The sequence below is a fragment of the Camellia sinensis genome, chromosome 13 (assembly GCF_055761805.1).
Source record: "Camellia sinensis isolate YWXY chromosome 13, ASM5576180v1, whole genome shotgun sequence".
NCBI classification, from domain to species: domain Eukaryota; kingdom Viridiplantae; phylum Streptophyta; class Magnoliopsida; order Ericales; family Theaceae; genus Camellia; species Camellia sinensis.
This window is the reverse complement of record NC_138973.1, coordinates 4,060,060-4,072,497: the sequence shown is the minus strand read 5'-3', so window position 1 is coordinate 4,072,497 and position 12,438 is coordinate 4,060,060. Positions and strand designations below refer to the sequence as shown.

General features: G+C 36.0%; 2 protein-coding genes across 6 annotated transcripts; one reads left to right on the top strand and one right to left on the bottom strand.

The window, feature by feature from the left end:
* Positions 1–895: 895 nt before the first annotated feature.
* LOC114311151 (uncharacterized) lies at positions 896–1,729 on the bottom strand. The gene is made up of 2 exons (XM_028257216.2): positions 1,667–1,729; positions 896–1,582 (listed from the first exon to the last, which is right to left on the bottom strand). The coding sequence occupies exons 1-2, from the start codon at positions 1,727–1,729 to the stop codon at positions 896–898; spliced, it is 750 nt and encodes a 249-aa protein (XP_028113017.2).
* Positions 1,730–4,663: 2,934 nt separating this feature from the next.
* On the top strand, positions 4,664–11,905 carry LOC114311219 (uncharacterized). Of its 5 annotated transcripts, none has more exons than XM_028257304.2 (7): positions 4,664–5,145; positions 8,312–8,397; positions 8,489–9,611; positions 9,781–9,831; positions 9,913–10,011; positions 10,734–10,904; positions 11,502–11,905. In XM_028257304.2, the coding sequence occupies exons 3-7, from the start codon at positions 8,514–8,516 to the stop codon at positions 11,649–11,651; spliced, it is 1,569 nt and encodes a 522-aa protein (XP_028113105.1). In that variant the 5' UTR covers positions 4,664–5,145; positions 8,312–8,397; positions 8,489–8,513; the 3' UTR covers positions 11,652–11,905. The 5 variants fall into 5 exon arrangements, with proteins under 5 accessions (XP_028113105.1, XP_028113104.1, XP_082758993.1 ...); XM_082902867.1 differs by having other exon boundaries at positions 5,134–5,674; XM_082902868.1 differs by having other exon boundaries at positions 5,144–5,514.
* Positions 11,906–12,438: the final 533 nt, after the last annotated feature.

Genomic DNA, 12,438 nt, shown 5'->3' with positions numbered 1-12,438 from the left:
AAATTTCTGGTGACTCTCTGGTGGAGAAGGGGAGAGCCAAGATACCTGCCAAGATTATGTGTGAGTAGAATGCCACTTTGAAAGCTAAAAGCTTTGGCAAGATTTCTAGGAACATTTGAGGAAACAAAGAGTTTGGATTTAAGAAGATTAATTTTCTGAGCAAACACATCACAGAACTCATATAGGGTATCCATGATGATTTCACAATTTGGGGGGGGGGGTAGCTTTAGCAAAAGGATCAAATCATCAGCAAAGAACAAGTGGGATAGAGATGGGCTATTTCAAGAGGCCTTGATACCTTTCTAAGAACCCTCCTAAACCTTACAGTGGATCATGTTGGACAGTCTTCCATACATAGGACAAAAAGGTAGGGGGAAAGAGGGTCTCCTTGTCTAAGACCTCTTCTATTGTGAATCCCATCAATGATTTCACCATTCCACACGATGGAGGAATGTTTATTAGTAACACAACTGATAATCAAATCAACTCGAATAGTATTAAGTTTAAACTCCAGAAGTGTGTCTCTGATAAAGGTCCAAGAAAGTCTATCATAAGCTTTTTCTAAACCAATTTTAAAAATCATGTCACCACATTTACCTTTCTTATGCCTTAAGGTATGCAAGATCTCTTGGGTGATAATGATATTATCAGTCGTGTTTCTACTAGGGATAAAACTGCTTTGATTAGGAGAGACAATGTTGTCTAAAAAGGGTCTAATTCTTCTCACAATAATCTTGGTTATAATCTTTTAAGTAACATTACACGGGCTAATGGGTCGAAATTATGTGATGGTTTCAAGATTATTAACCTTGGGGATTAACACTATTAAGGTTTTATTGACCTCAGAAGGCACATTATTGTGGTGGAAGCAGTAATTAACAAACTCACAAACAGACTACCCTATAGAATTCCAGTAAGTCTTATAAAAGATGGCTTGCAGGCCATCTTTCCGAGGAGCTTTAAAAGAACCAATGGCTTTGAAAGCCCTAAGGATTTCTGCATGGGAAATGGGTTTAAGGATCCCAGTGTTATCATCATAAGTCAAATATGTTGAAGCTAGGTTATTACAGTGGTCCAGTTGGATAACATCTTCATAATTAAAAAGGTTTTGAAAATAATCAAGGATGACAGCTTTGATCTCATTAGTCTCAATGTGCCAAGTACCAGCAGAGTCTTTAAGGGCATTGATTTTGGTTTTCCTTCTCTTGGTGATAGTGGAAATATGGAAAAACTTGGTATTTCTGTCACCAAAAGTGATGCGTTTGGCTCTAGATTTTTGAAACCAAAGAGTTTCCTCTTGAAGTAAAGTAACATTATATTGCTTTAAAAGTTCTTGCTCAAGGACGTGGAGATTGTGGGAGAAGTTGTTAGCTAAAGTTTTTTGAATGCCCTCAATTCTAGCAAGAAGGTGTCTTTTCCTCTTAAATATGTTGCCAAAAACCTCTTTGTTCCACTCTGTCACTCTACGAGTGAATTCAGCAGTAGAATCAAGGAGGTTGTTGTGCATATTAGTCCAGGAAGAGTTAATAATATCAAGAAAGCCAGGATGAGAGATCCAAGCAGCCTCAAATCTGAAAGGCCTCTAAGAGGGATTAAGAGTATGCATACCTTAGGTGTACACCAATAGGGGGGAGTGATCTGAGTATGTGCAAGGAAGGACTCTCACCGTGGCTTCTGGAAACATTGTTCTCCATTCAGGGTTGCTCAGGGCTCTATCAAGTCTCTCCATAGTATTAGTCAAACCTTGTCTATTGTTAGTCTATGTCATCTTGGGTTCGGAGCTACCCAAATCAATTAGATTACAGTTGTTGATCATTTCTAAGAACTTCTGAGTTTGGGTAGAGGATGAAGTTTTTATGAAGCTTCTTCTTTCTCCCTGGCTTGCATAATCGTTGAAATCCCCAGCTACCAACCATGGTCTGGTCATGGTTTCTGCCACCTCTTCTAGTTCATCCCATAAGTTTTCTCTCATAATTGGGTTTGGACTTGCATAGACAGCAGCAAGAACCTACTCTTCAAAGTCCTCTTTATGGATAGTTGCATGAATGGCCTGCGGACTGACTGATGAGGCTCTAACATTTACATGGTTTGGTGTCCCAGATGATCCAAATCCCTCATACTCTACCAATAGGGTCTATGATGGTTGAGGTTATGAAGCCCAAACGGTTAAAGAAATTTCCCATGGTGCTGAAGGGCACTTTAGTCTCCATAAGGATGATGATTTCAGGTTTGTGGGTGCGGATAATTTCCACAAAATTTCTTTTGAAATTGTTATTTTCGGCTCCGCTGCAATTCCAAAAAAGATGTTTTAATAAGTCCATAGAGGGGTATTGAAGGGGAGAGTCAGATACCAAGTCTCTAACAATGGTGCGAATCCGTCGCCGATCTGCCTCTGCTGACCTCATGGAGGCTAGCTGGATCGAGTGTAGTGGATTCTGGTGTTGAGCCTCTCAATTTAGGGCGATTGTCATTCGGAGTTATTCGATCCACCAGACGAAAGCGACTAGGTGAGTTGTTTCTCTCCCTAGTTCTAACAATAAGCTCACATTGTCCTTCTAGTTCCGATGTTCGTTCACCTCTGGTAACGATTCCTTCGGGGTCTTGTGGTGTTCCCCTTCCATTGTTTATTTCCCCTGGGTCTGAAGGTTCTCGATCTGAGTATAAGGGATTGATGGGGTTTTAAGCAAGGGTTGATTTCGGTAAGTGAGTTGGTGTAGGAGATGGGTTAACTTCAACCATAATAGAGTCTTCTAGAGCTGGGGTGGTCTCTAACGTATAGATCATGTCAGCAGAGCTCTATTGTAATTGATTTGCACTGATATGAGTTGTCACCTTGACTTGATCACGAGATAGGTTCTCTGTGTGCAGATCCTTGGTGTGTGAATTTGAACTTCCCCCCAATTTCTGCCAGACTGGTTGGTGTTTGCTATGTGTGTTTGATTCCTTAGCTCTGTAATGCTGTAGCCTTAGCTTGTTCTTTTTTTTAGGGTCCGTAGTTAGTGTTGGGCCAGTTAGGGAGCTGGACTCACCTTGGGCCTTCTTCCCTGCATGTTGAGAATTCTTTTTTTTCCTTGTGGATGTTTCCATGGCTATCTTGGCCCACTTCCAAATACTGAAAAGAGTTAGCGTTAGTAATTGTGCTAGTAGACTTTTGGGTCCTCTTGTGTTAGGCTATTCTCTTATTACGCTTAGTCACTAGCATCCATGGGCCAAAGATTTCGTTTTCCTCACACTGCTGATGCAGGTGACCATTGTCTATCGCAAGTTGAGGGTCAGATTTTTCGGTAACTGAAACGGCTAGATTATCCGTCGTCGATAGAGCACTTGGGGTTTTGAATCTATATGCCTCATTTCGGTGGTCGATTCTGCCACAAAGAAAATAAAATGAGTGCAAAGATTCGTACTCAATGCTGTAGACCATACCCTCTAACATGAATTTTGGTTTAAGAGGTTTACTGAGGTCTATCTCTACACAGACCCGAGCAAACTTTTCCCTTGTTGCCATTGCTGTATTCCAATCGATTTTTAGCGATTTGCCAATAGCTTTCGTGTATAGGACTTTCTTCTAATAGTGTTCAATCGGAAGCTCAGGAAACCGAACCCAAACTGCGGTTGTAATTTCAAATGCTTCCGATGGTTTGAAGTTTGGTTCCCAACATCTCACAGTGAGGTGTTGTTTGACAACAATGTCAATTTTCTTTGTAATTTTTTTTGTTTACATAAAACAATTACAATTTTGACTTAAAAAAGGAAAAAAAAAAAAAAAAACATTTGGTAGACACAAATATTTTGATAACTGTTGGCTAAATATTTTGTATAAGCCAATCCCAACTTAACACGTGGCACGTAAAGGGTAATTTGGAGAGTTAATGCAAAATTCTAATCAGCAATAGACACGTGGTAGTTCATATTGGTAATAATGGATCTACGCAGCATTAAAGCAGCTAGAAGGCGCAAAATGACATGGCCCAACGATTACTCACAAATTCAAATTCAAATTCAAGAGGGAAGTCTAACTGTAAGAATGTCGTAGTGGAGACTAACTGTGAAAGAACATGATCAGGGATCATAGAAGGACTCTTCGATGGTTGTAAGTTCACTTCGACGGTTACCATTCAAAAGTATAAATAGGAGAGAAAGCCCCAAAATGGAAGGCTCAGACTCAGATCCAGAAACCAGTTTATTTACTTTATATTTCTTTCCAATTTTACATTTTCAGTTCTTTACATTTTCAACACTTCAATTCCTGTACTGCACTTTATTTCCTAGGAATAGTTTCAAGTAGTCGTTGCTGTGAACCTCTGCGAGGCTGGGTCATTGTGACTTCATTGTACGTTCTCATTTGCTTAATAAAATTCAGTTCCTGAATTGTTCTGTATTTGTTATTTCTTATCAATTTCTCCTAAAACAAGTCATCAGTAAAAGTCATATTCATTGAGGTTAAAAGAAATTCAACACAATCGTCTGATAATTGATTGGCAATTAAAATTCTATAAGGACTGATTGATCCTTACTGGTGGACTTAAATTTACACTATTAACCCTCAAAAATTAAAAAAGTCAACAATAACTAAAACAAATAAACATGTTTGTTAAATTTTCAAAGATGGTAATGGAAGGTTAGACGTGGTGCCTATAGTGAGGGTAGACACAGATGAGATGATATTATTCATTTGTGATAGGCACTTATTGAAAAGTTGTCAAGAAGTGATTAGAGTTAATGAAGATAGTAAAAAAATAAGAAGAAAGTAATTAGAGCGAGCGATAAGAGGTTGTTGGAGATTGTAGAAAAATATAAGAGAGTGAAAAGTTATTTTAGCATTTTAAAAAATTTTAAATTAAATTTAAATATTTTTTTAAAAAACAAATCAAAAGGTCACCAAATTTGACCAAATAAAAAGGATAATATGATGTACAACAAATTTGAATGCAATTCTTAGCTCCCAACCCCCATCTTTTAGAACTCATATAGATGGATTAGATGGAATTATTCTTGTCCAAAGCCTCGAGTTTTACATTGCTTGCCTACGTTCGCAACACGTCTCTCTCCTCCCTCCTCTCTCTTCTCTCTCTACAACTCATTTCTTCCAAGCGAACCTCTTTACTTTTCAAGAATAACCAAGGAGAACCAGAAGTGATCAAAAAGGTAGAGAACAACAATATTCCCAACGAATTCACTTCAATCAATACTACCTTTGTCTCTCATCATTCAAAAAAAAAAAAAAAATTTCCGTTTTCCTTTATTGTATTTTCTTAACCCATATATATAATATATTTTTTTGTTTAATAATCGAGTACTGGGTCGTCATGAAAATTGATTTTCTCTATCAATTTTGGAAACCCAACTTAATATTATTTATTTTTCTTGATTCAATTTTGGTATAAATGGATATAATTGGGGTAGAAAATTATGGGAAGAGATAGTCTTTCTTCAGCTTTTTGACGGCTTGAATTGCGGAGAAAGCGTTTCGTTATTAATAGAAAGTGAAAAGCTGTATTTATCAATATATAAAGGGTAAAGAAAACCCATATTTGACTCTTTGTTTGGTTGAAAACTTATGGGTCTTTGGCCCTTTGGGTCTTTTCTACATCATCTGCTTTCTTTCTCCTATCTTTCTTCTTTCTTTTTCAATCTTCTTATTCTTTTCTGAGTTGTCATATGTGGGTGATTGAAGGTATATGCAATTCTGATGCTTATGTTGTTTCTGATAATGTTGTGCTTGTCTCAATCTTGATCATCCGTTTGAATTTGTTGGATTGTTTGTTTTTTAATTATTATTATTATTATTATTATTATTTTGCGATTGAATTAAACATGCAATTACATGGGCTTGTTTGTTTTTAATTAATAAATTCTTTTTGGGGCCAATATCTGAATTTAATTGAACATGCAATTACACGGGCTTGTTTGTTTTGAATTAATTTTTTTTTTTTCAAATTGAATTAAACATTAAACATGCAATTAAATGGCTGTTTGCCACACACACACACACATATATATATATATATATATTAAATGGATCCTTGTTCTTTTGTATATATATAGATATTTGAAGTTTTGTTTGTGTGCAAATAATGGACACACACAAGAACACACTCTTTTACTTTGTCTGTTGTTTTGATGTCTTGTATTGCTGCTGGGCTATGGTTCGGGTTTGTTACCTGTACTTTTCTCTATGGTGTGCTTGGTTTGTGTTTGTTGTTTCATACTTTTTTTATGGTAATTCATGGCAGAACTTAAATATTCCTACATAGTCTTTCCACAAACAGGGGAGAAGAAAAAAGAAAAAAATAATTATGTGCAGCATGTTTAGATGAATCATCAATTGAGAATTGTATCCAACCAAATCATCGATTGAGAATTGAATGCTTCTCAACTTTTTTCTAGTGTTAAGACTCAACCCTGATAATACAATTTATTTATTTTTTTTAACATGAAAATCATGATAATTATACACAAGCTAATGTTGGTATGCATGGTAATTGATTATTGTCGTTCTTTACATGGTTTGAATTCATTTTGGCTTGGAACTTATAAGGAATTATGTTGTTCCACTGACACTCATTAGAAAAAACGCTCCTTATGGCCATTGCTTTGGGAGAATGGAGGTTCTTACAACTCATATATTGTGCACGCAAGTGCCTGATATTAGTTCTTTTGTGGAATCTTTCATTGACCTTACCATTTGCGTAGCTTTCTGGAAGGAGAAATCCTTCTTACTATATAATTTTGAAACTATAGGAGGGTCTGCAGCTGTAGTAATAACATCCTGTGTTGTTACATGCTCCCTTTGTCCCATTTTGTTTGTCCATTTTCGGATTCCAATACGTACATTAAAATTCAGAAAGACTATTTTCAACAATTGCCCTTTTATTTCCCACGAAATGGATACCAACATGCAATAAATGCATTGAAATTCAAATTCAAAGACATTATTTTCAACAATTTCCCTATATTTTCCACTTTTAAAAGTGGGAAGTATTTATAAGGAATAGTTCTAGAAAATTACACATTTTATGCTTTGACTTTTCAAAGTGGACAATCTTTTTGATACACCCCAAAATAGAAAGATTGACAGATAAAATGGGATGGAGGGAAGTATGTCCAAACCTTTTAGTGATGCATAATAATTCTGGGGTTGAGCAGCATTGGAATCAATCTTTAGACAAGAAAGTCGAGGAATTGAGTATCGAATGGATAATTTTAAATTTATTATTGTCATGGAATAATAGATACAATATTGGTAATGTTTCAATAATTATCAACCTTGTGGAAGTTTGTGAATTTTGAATTTATGTTCCCTCTAAGCTTATTCAAGTCATGTCATAAAGGTATGAAGTTTGCATCAGTGTCTGGTCTTATTTTAAGAAATAATAGTTTTTTGGAAGTCTAGCAGTAGTAGTTCCAGCTGAAATCCAGCAAATATAACACATGTATCTATACTGACTTGAGTTTATGGACATTAGAGTTGGTTGGTTCTTAAAGTTTATGAATTTATCATTTTGTCCTAGCACTTCTTCCTTAGCCTTTTTTTTTTATTAAGGTTATAATATAGTGAATTTTAAAGGCAGAGATCCCCATTCCCTAGCATAGGTTACTTACTTCCCTTCTCCCCTCCTTTCCATCCTACCAAAATGGTTTTTATAAAGAGGGATCATGAATAAAGTTTAGTGTATATGAAGAAGGCAAAACAAAAAACTAACTCGTCCTTTGAACTTTGCTAATAAATTGACCGTTTCAAATGGTCAATCCACTACAGTGTCTCTCTTCTGCACTGAACAGTCAATTTTAGAAGCAGGGGAATTTCTGTCACTGACAATTTTATAAAAAAGATGGAGTGAAAGAAATATTTTAGGAGCAATAGTGTATCTTTGTTAAGTTAGTGTGTGATTTATAGTTTGGTAGTTTTACTAGATTGACCATTTGAAACGGTCAATTTATTAGTCATAACTTGTGTTCTAACAAGAATGATATGTCAATGTGAAAGTGCAATTATGGATGGTGACATATGAATTTGCGTGTCTAGATTTCTTTCCAAGTTTCAATCAGTGTTTAATTTCTCCTGTTTATGAAGCTTTACTTTCTTATAGCATCAAGCCTTTTACATCTCTCTTGATCACAAGTTTTAAGGGTTTCTGTACACGCTAGATTGCTAGGCTGTTTACTTGGCTTATCTTCTTACAAGGGTAGAGTTTACAATGTTCATTATCTGAAACAAATAGCTCAGTGGTATAGCCCTTGAGTTCTTAGTATAAATTTAATATTATTTATGTAGCTAATTAATTCTTTCTGACATATTTCAAATTTCCAGGAATGATAGTCACTATGACAATTCAACTAGGCATGCTTTCATTTAGGGTCTTCTTGAACTAATTTACTTGTAGCATTATGAAAAATGTAAGGTCGTAATATTTTGTTTTCAGAATAAAAGTTGAAATTTAGTACTGTTTCTGAAGGTCTTGACAATTTGCACATATCACTGTTACAGATATATAGAGCATATGCTAGTATAAATGGAAGAGTATTCTGGTAAAAGAGCTGTTGATGGTCTTGTTGTCCCCAGGAAGCGATCTGGTCTTGTTTTGAGAGATGCAGCAGAAAGCAAGGATACAAATGCTCAATTTTGCAATCGACGTGGATGCAAAGGCAGACTTAAGCATACCAAAAGTGAACAAAGTGGATTATCTGAAAAGTCCAAATCAACAAGGCCGCCTTTCCAAGCTTCAAGTGGCAAGGAGATAATTGGAAGTTCCTCTGGGACTTGTTCTGTGGTACCCAACACAAGAAAATCTTTTCAGGTATCCCAGAAAAAGCTATCTTCTCAATTGGAAACAGATTCATCTGAAACTAGTAGTGTTCGGGATGGGCCAGTTGGGTCAGATGTTGTCTCCTCACCTGGAAGGGCTCAGATTGGTACCGAGTCTGGCAAAGTTAGATCAATTGAAGTAGGGAGCTCTAGTATAGCATCAAATAGTAGACCTCCGAAGGTATTTCGGCCGAAATCGGCGATAGATTCCCGAGATAGTCCATTGGGTCCTGCTGTTCCATTGGCATCTAAAAGCCCCTGCCCAGGGCCAAGAAACAGTGCTAGTGCGAGCAAGTATGGTTTGAGAAATAATCGATGCAACTCAACATCCGATGCTGTCACCTCAGGTTGTTCGTTATCTGAATCAAACCTTACTAGAAGAAAGGATATGATGAAAAAGAGAAATCCTGAAATAGAAAGCAGTTTCTCTGTTCGAGGTAAGAAGACGATTGGACCATTGTCTGAAGACAATCATAGTTCGACTTCTACCTATGGCATCTCTATTTCTGATTCAAGACGAGCCAGAAATTCATCTCAAAGTGTGGGATCGGTTTGGACTCAGAGGTCAGTTAATGGGAACAATAGGGCTAGTGTTTCTTCTAACCGAAAAAATGGAAACAGATTGTCACCAACGGAGCTCCATGTTGTCGCCCCACGCCCACAAGTGCCTCAACGAGAATTACCCGTTGCTGTGGATGTTCAGAGTTCATCACATCAGTTTTCATCTGAAGCTTCTTCAAGTCGTTCCACTTCTTTTAGCCATGATGATGGCTTGCCGCGATATAACATGGATGGGATTACTGAGGTATATTGTTTGTAGTTTAAAATTGGCATGAATTATATATCCTTTCATACTATTATACATTGCAGAGAGGGAAGGAAGAGGCAAAAAAAAAAAAAAAAAGTCACTTTGTTATTTATTTATTTATTTTGTTATAAAAATGGTTTGTTTACGATTCTCTTGCCATGTGCAGGTATTATCCACGCTCGAGAGGATGGAACAAGATGAGGAGATAACATATGCGGTACTTGGTCATTGGGTTTTTCAGTTCTTGAGTTCTCCATATTGGTCATTTGCTTGTTAACCCTGGTTCTTTGTCGTGCAGGAATTACTTGCTCTTGAGACAAATTTATTACTCGGTGGCTTTGGCTTCTATGATCAGCATAGAGACATGAGACTGGACATTGATAACATGTCATATGAGGTTTGTCATTCTTCTATTATAGTTCTTCGACTTGATGCTTCGGAATTGTTTCCAACTATGACGATACTTCTAAAAGGGAGTCATATCAGATACTGCTACTCTTCGGTTCGCGGATACATATCCGATACTTCATAAACATAGTCTATACTTATATGTTAATTTTGAGGAGTATTTGATACTCTGGACACATCCAAACTATTATGAAATTGAGATTGTAATAATTTTGTATAGTATTATAGGGTATAATTATTAGAATAAATACAATAATAATTTCTCAATATTTTCTTATTTCTTACCCAAAAAGAAAATAGTAAGATTAAAGTAGTTTCCTATTTTTTCAGATTGTATAAAATTAATGCATTGGCTCTTAAACTAATATCCAATTCGTAAAGAATAGTTTGAGCTCATGTATATAACATTATAATAAAAGCTTTTTTTTTCTCACTTTCTTTTTTAATTCAATGTACCACATCTGTATCCATGCTTCGTAGGTTTTTAGAATATACAAGTCTGGTTCTTTTGGACTTTTCTTTGTGCTTATGGTTTTATTTTTTTGGAGCAGCTCATCTTGATAGCTGTAATTCCTTTGACTCATGTACTGTCGACAACACCTCTTGTAAATATGTAAAAAATGGTTTGTCTGGCGCATTTGAGAGAGGGAAACCATTTTTTATAATGAATGTATTTTCTGTTTCTATTATATGATATTTTGCTTTTAACAGGAATTGTTGGCCCTAGAAGAGAAGATGGGTAACGTGAGCACAGCACTGTCAGAAGAAGCACTATTAAAATGTCTTAAGAGAAGCATCTATCAGACTACTACTCCCGAAGAAGGAACCATGGGATGCAGTGAGGATGGAGATGAAGATGATACCAAATGCAGTATTTGTCAGGTCTTGTTCCTATGATTACTAAGTTTTCTTGAATCAACTGATTCTTTTGTCTGTAATTCACCTCACCTGCAACTTTCTAATATTCGTTGGGAAGGCTTGCTGGATGTAGTGGGGGCCGCAGCCTGCCTGACCCTCATGCACTTGCACTTGTGTGACCCAATTTGGTTTAAAACTGTTGTTTTGCAGCAGTTGTTCTTTATCTCTAAAGATAGGGTGTCATAACCATCTGACAACTGCTGGTCCATCCTCGTTATCCATTTAGGAACAAATATGCATGGAATAGAAAGATTTCAGCTGCCCAAGTAAAGAACGGTTATAAATAATGACGAAACTAGTAGACTTAAATACGAAGCAACATAAAATAAACCAAATTTGATATTCTGTCTTCGTTCCTTCTGTTTGAAGAAAGGAAGGATCCCAAAGAATCAATCTTTATCAATGTCTGATATTCTGAATCCTCATTACTAATGGAATCCAAATGATGTCTGGATGAAGTGCAACAACCCATCCATCCCTTCTCTGTTGAAATTCTTTCTTGTTTTATTTTATTTTATTTATTTTTGTGATGGTATCGCTAGTGACACGTCTGTTTTACAGGAAGAGTACGCCATTGGAGATGAAGTTGGAAGATTGGGATGCGAGCATGGGTTTCATATGTCGTGCATAAACCAGTGGCTGCGGCTGAAGAATTGGTGCCCTATCTGCAAGACATCGGCAGGGCCTGCACCGTCATCCTCACCCTCGTAATAGTTGATATACCAAAAAAATAAATAAATAAATAAAAAAGAAATAGGGTTCTGACATTTGGTCTTCTGCACAAATCATGTGCGTCAATTTATTTTAGATTTTCTTATTTTCTTTGGATTATATATATGTACATAGAAATCCTTTTCATTTGATTTATAAACAATAAGCCCAGGCCTTCTTTGGCTTTGTGGTAGTGGGAAACTCCCAAATTCACTTCCATTTAACATTCAATGGAAAGACACAAATTACTAAAAGATTTCTTGCTTAGTTGGTTGGGAGTTTTGTAGAATTTTACTTGTGAATTGGTAGACCTGATGTGCAACTTGCAAGGAGAGTCGACAGTATGCAAGTTGTAGATAAAGTCTTTAAAATCGTTGAAAAAAAATAAATTAGAAATATAAATAATTTCTTGGAATGTCTAAAATAAGTAAAATATAGAAACAATTTTTGTAAAACATCCAATCAGAACATTCTATTACTTGTCATTTTGATGTGAAGGGGAATCTATATATATTCACTTCCACATCAGTTGAATGAGGTTCACAAATTTTCCTCCACTCTTTCTTCTTCTTTTAATTTGAAATTCTTTTGCTTTTTTTTTTTCTTTTTCAATTTTTCTTTCTTTTTCCTTTTCCTGTTTGGTTTCTCAAGCTATGAAAATCTCTATCCTGTTAAAAATTAGCTTTTCCTCATGGAGTCATTGAAGATATTTCTCCATAAAAGATGACCCTTTATTTACACACCACTTAATCTTTACATTCTGCACAATTTTACCCCAAACTAAATT

Bases quoted from the DNA above. Each gene is read 5' to 3' on its own strand.
- LOC114311219 (XM_028257304.2), top strand. From the start codon at position 8,514: ATGGAAGAGTATTCTGGTAAAAGAGCTGTTGATGGTCTTGTTGTCCCC. The intron at 9,612-9,780 runs GTATATTGTTTG...TGCCATGTGCAG, and splicing joins ACATGGATGGGATTACTGAG to GTATTATCCACGCTCGAGAG. The intron at 10,905-11,501 runs GTCTTGTTCCTA...TCTGTTTTACAG, and splicing joins CCAAATGCAGTATTTGTCAG to GAAGAGTACGCCATTGGAGA.
- LOC114311151 (XM_028257216.2), bottom strand. From the start codon at position 1,729: ATGGAGAGACTTGATAGAGCCCTGAGCAACCCTGAATGGAGAACAATG. The intron at 1,583-1,666 runs GTGAGAGTCCTT...AATCCCTCTTAG, and splicing joins CAATGTTTCCAGAAGCCACG to AGGCCTTTCAGATTTGAGGC.